We start from the raw sequence: 5,070 nt of genomic DNA, 5'->3' as shown, positions 1-5,070 counted from the left end.
TCCGCTGTTCTCAGAGAGGAGCCCCAGCAGAGAGTTCCACGTTGTCTTGTTCCCAGTTAGTGGCTAACGGGCCGTGGAGGAGCAGCTGGGTAAACCTGTGCAGTGGGATGTCCCCGAGGCTTGGAGCCGTGACCGCTGGCCACCTGGGTGAATCCGGACGACATGAGAGACACGCGGTGACACACGTCTTCGCCTCCTGTGTGGACAGGGAATCTATGTGGAGTGGTCAGAAGAGGCGAATCCAGGGCCAGAGGCGCTGCGGGGGTGGGCACCGGCTTCCTTTCGGGGCGGTGAGAATGTTTTGGAATTACAGGCGACGGTGGGTGAGTAGCGCGATGGGCTGCTGAATCCCACTTAAAAATGGCTCATGCTCACTTTGAAATGGTGCGTTTATGAAGTTTACTTCAACCGTCCAAAGTTAGGCAAGACTGCGGCAGCAGCCAGGACTTGGTCCCCGGTCTGCGCATGCAGGCGCCTCTCCTGCCCCTGCCCGGGTCAGCGCGCCGTGTCCCCGCGGCAGTGCACGCGCCTTCGCGGCCGTGGCGGTCACCCTACAGACTCCGCTTCCTCCCTCCGGGCAGGGCTTGCCGGGGGCCGGGGACCTTGAGCCTAAATTCGGCTTAGCGAGCGGGTCCCCCAGCCTCTCCGTAAAGCGACAGGGACAGAATCCAAGACCCTCTGGTGGTTTTCTCGGCAGGAGGCCATCCTTTTCCAAGGGTTCCTTAAAAGTGGCCTGTTTTGTTTTCTAAGTGTCACCCGGTTTTTATGCTCCTCTAAAATTTCTTCCTGAGCTCCCACCCCGCTGCCTCTGAGCCAGTGCTCAGGCAAGTAGGAGGTGGGAAGGAGGGAGGGACAGGGACAGGGACAGGGATGGACATGGAAACACGGAGACCGAGCCGCAGAGGCAGACAGGGCCGGAGGACAGGAAAAGCGGGGCGTGGGGGGGGGAGCTGCTGTGGTGTTTACTTCCTGTCCGTGCGACCCGCTGGGATTACAGGGGCCCGTGGCTGATGGCACGTCTGGCGCAGGCTGGCTGCGTCCTCAGGGCCCTGCTTATTTAGGTATTTCAGTGCAGCAGCTTTGCGTGGGTCTCAGGCCTGCAGTGTGCGGTTGTACCACCTGTCAGCTGGCTCTGTCCTTGGTCCGTTCTTCCGGAGAGCTCGCCTGCCCTTGGCTTCCAGGAGGAGGACAGCAGGAGCCTGGCGTGCCGAAGTGCAGACCTTCTGTTGGGTGCCAGGGTCACTGCCCCCCAGCCCAGCCTGGGCTGGAGACGTCCTGCTCTCCCATCGCTGGATTCCTGGGCTCCTGAGCTGAGGACGCAGGCTGCCTGGGCCCACTTAGGATAAACGTCAGGGAAGGAAGGGAGCTCCAGGTCACAGAGCGACATTTTGGGGAGGAAGAACCTTAAGGCTGGGAGAAGTGGCAGCTTCTCTGTCCCCTCCCCCTCCCAGGCACAGGCCCTGATGTCTTAGGCAGAAAGGCGAAGACTGTTTTACGGTCCAGGGTGAAGCAGCAGGCTGTGAGGAGCAGCTCAGTGTCCCTGCTACTCGGCACAGGCTGTGCACGTGGGCCCTGCCTCCTGCTGGCTTCTGACCTTGGGGAGAGGACCTCCCGGATTCCTGGGAATCGTAAGACCCGTGGTGATGATGATCGTGACGTAGACACCTACCTCAGAGGACCGCTGTGTGCTCTGTGAGGCGTCTGTGAGGTGCCTCCGGGGCAAGCGTGAGGCCCCCGTTGCCAGGCCCAGGGGTGCCAGTAGCATCAGCGAGCAGCTCCCCCCACACACGCAGGGCTTGCGGGCTCAGGAGCCAGCCCTTGGTGTTTGTCACAAAGCTAAGAAGAGGGGTGGCTTTGGTTTCTCTCTGGGGACCTCTCCTTTTTGGATCCTGCTTCCTTCCTATGGTGAGCTGACCTCAGGGATGCTCTAGAAGCAGGCTTATCTTTCTGAACACGGCACGCAGGTTTGAAAACGTTAGCACTGGACAGCTGGCCTAGAGCGGCTGGGGCAAGCGTGGAAATCCAGGAATCCTGAAGGTGTTTGTCTCCCAGGGCTGGGGTTGGGGGAGCCTCCCTGCTTAGAGACCTCCTCCTGTACAATCCACGCTTTCCCCCAAAGAAAAATACTGGCCTGTGAGATGCGCCAGCCTGCTTATTTCATGTAGTAAATGACAGCATGTGTTTAAGGAATGACTTAATTCCTGCATCGGCCCCTATAATTCGTCCAGGTTCCTTCGAGTACTTCTGACCCTCCAGCCCCAAAGGGCAGTGAGTGTGACGCTAGGGGGTAGAGGGGTCACTAGAAGACAGGCTGCGGGCGGGGCCTGTGGTGTCTCCTGTCTGGCTTTTGACAGTAAATATTTACTTTACCTGAAGCTCAAGTGGAATCTTGAACAATCCATGGAAATAAAGACACACAAAAAATTTAAAATGAGCCGGGCCTGGTGGTGCACGCCTGTAATCCCAGCACTTGGGAGGCTGAGGCAGGAGGATCTTTGTGAGTTCGAGACCAGCCTGGCTACAAAGTGAGCTCAAGGCCAGCCTGAACTGCATAGTGAGGCCCTGTCTCAAAAACCAAAACAAAACAAAACAAAAATTTTAAGTGATAGCGGAGGTCAAGGGGAATAGTAGAATACATTTTTTAGAACTTACTAAGTGAAATAAATGAACAATTAGGTACATGCAGTGGCAGGGAGTTCTTTCAAGCAAAGATCTTTTTGGGACACAAGCCATCCTGTTGCCCAGCTCCTTTCCTCCTGTGGGTTCTCTTTTTTTTTTTTTTTTGGTCTTACTGTACAGTCCTGACGAGTGGATGTGGCCCATTCACTAAGGCAGTGGGAGTACCAGGAAGAAGATGCACAGAGGCTGGGTGTAGCTGGGGGCAGAGCACTTGCTAGCTCCTGCGAGGCCCTGGGTTCTATCCCCAGCCCTACAAGGGAAAAGAAAGTTAAACTGGGAGCCGGCAGCATTTACTGTGCAGTGAGGTGGCGTCGGAAGTCGGGCTTGCCGAGCCTGTCTCCCCGGGGTTTTGAGTGGAGTAGGCTGAGATGCGGTCGGTGAATGACAAGCGCTCGGAAGTGTCAGTATGTCACTTTGGTAGGCACGGGGAGCATCCGCGTGCTGCACAGGAGCGTGGAAGGCCATGGCCTGGGAGAGGGGACTCCTCTGTACCCCGCCCCACCCCCGCACTCCTGGGACATGGGTCCCTCAGCTCAGCACGCAGCGTGTCCCTCACCCTCCCACCTTCTCTCCCCAGGCGAGCCCTGAACAAGGATGGCTGAGCCCCGCCAGGACTTTGACACGATGGAAGACCATGCCGGGGACTACACCCCGCTCCAGGACCAGGAGGGGGACACAGAGCCCGGCCTGAAAGGTTAGTGGACGCCTCTGCACAGCGTGCCCGGCCCCCTGAGGCTCACAACCAGCACTTGCTTTGCTCTGGCATGGGGCGGCGGGAAAGGTTTGCATCCTGACTTCTGCAGGCGTTTTCAATACCTTGTAGCGTTAGGTTGTCAGTAGACTGGGGTCTCGTTCATCGGAAAAAGCCAGAATGACTCAGAGGGGAGGTTACCTGGAGGTTTGCCTTTCCAAAGGGGCGTTTGCCTCAAGAGCAGGGAGAGTGTGTCGAAGACTGCCGGGCGGGGCCGGGGAGGGAGCTCAGCGGCTCAGCACCTGTCTGGCAAGCGCAGTTCCACACCCAGTATCAAAAAAAAAGGCTGCAGGGCTTGTGACCCTGCATAGCACAGGGCACCCCTGGAGCCCCTAGCCACCCGTTAGCCTGTGAATCGAGGGTGTTCGTTGGCATGTGAAATACATGGCCTCAGCCATTACTTGTCACCCTTTCCTTAAATCAGGCTCGTCTGTCCTGAACCTGGCCAGAGTAGGTTAGCATCAAGTGCCAGTCTATAACGCGGCCTTCTGGCCTTGTCCATGGACCCCTCCCCAATATACAGGTTTCATCTCACAGTAGGACCCCGTGTTCTGGGGAGCAGGGTCAGCCAGAGCCCTGTCCGCAGTCCCCTGCACTGGCCGCTGGCTTGCTGCTGGACCCCTGAGCGGGCCCGGGCTGCTGGCCTGTGCCAGGAGGAGCTCTGCCCACGGCGTTCCCTCCCTGTGCAGCTCTCCGGGTGACCCCCGCGAGGAGGACGTGGTCCCCGCCCCGTCTCTAGGATGATGAAATCGCAACAGCCCCCTCCTCTCTTTTAATGCTAAAAATAAAACGCTCACAGCCAGAGTGTGGGGTAGTGGGTGGAAATTGTGACCCTTAAGGTGGGAAGTGACGTTTGCCGGCTGGACAAGGGGGTGTCTCAGGGGTCCCCTGGGTGCGAGACACAGGGGCCACCAGCTCTCCTACGTCCAGAGCACCCGTCCCCTCCCCCCCTGGAGCTCAGGACTGACTAGGGTCCAGCTGCAGAGGCTGGTTCCTATGTCTGTAAGCAGGAAGGTGTGGGACCAAGTGGCGTTTGTGAGTTAGAAGGGCGTGTCCAAGCGGCAGGAGAGGGAGGGGGCTGGGGCACTGCAGAACTCAGAGCTGCAGGAGTTGACGGGCGAGTGCGGGCTCCAGCCAAGACTCCCTGCCCAAGGTCAGCACCCGATGGAGTTCAGAAATGTTTAATAACTTCAGCTGGTAAACTCCCACGGGTGGAACCCAAGTTCGAGACACAACATATCGCATTCAGAGTGAATTCTTCACATGATGAATTATACCAATGAAAAATACAATGTCGAGGCAGGACAGTGTGATTTAAATACTAAATTAAACTGGGTGTGTGGCACATACCTCTAATCCTAGTCCTCTGGGAGCCTGAGTCAAAGGGATTGCCAAGTCAGAGCCTAGCCCCAGCCATTTAGCTATTTGGTGAGACCTTCTCACAAAATAAAAAATAAGAAGGGCTGGGGATGCGGCTCCGTGCAAAGGCCCTGGGTTCAATCCCCTGTACCAATAAACAAATGGTGTATTACATTGCAACCAGTGTACTGTAACATGTCACATGCTAGCAGTGGAGTAAACTGGTTGTGGAAAGGACTCTGTCTACTACCTTCACAATTTTTCTATAAACCTAAAACCAT

At 57.0% G+C, this 5,070-nt stretch overlaps 1 protein-coding gene across 13 annotated transcripts in view; it reads left to right on the top strand.

The window, feature by feature from the left end:
• The first annotated feature begins 3,259 nt into the window (after positions 1-3,259).
• Mapt (microtubule-associated protein tau) overlaps positions 3,260-5,070 on the top strand; it is a 49,001-nt gene continuing 47,190 nt past the window's right edge. For all 13 annotated transcript variants that reach the window (XM_005402267.1, XM_005402265.1, XM_013503150.1 and 10 more), the window contains exon 1: positions 3,260-3,373. In XM_005402267.1, coding sequence (XP_005402324.1) covers positions 3,274-3,373 — 100 coding nt within the window. In that variant the 5' untranslated portion in view covers positions 3,260-3,273. The remainder of the gene's footprint in view (positions 3,374-5,070) is intronic.

Source organism: Chinchilla lanigera, unplaced genomic scaffold (assembly GCF_000276665.1).
Source record: "Chinchilla lanigera isolate Chin_1 unplaced genomic scaffold, ChiLan1.0 scaffold00077, whole genome shotgun sequence".
Lineage (NCBI taxonomy): Eukaryota > Metazoa > Chordata > Mammalia > Rodentia > Chinchillidae > Chinchilla > Chinchilla lanigera.
This window is presented reverse-complemented; position numbering and strand designations above follow the sequence as displayed.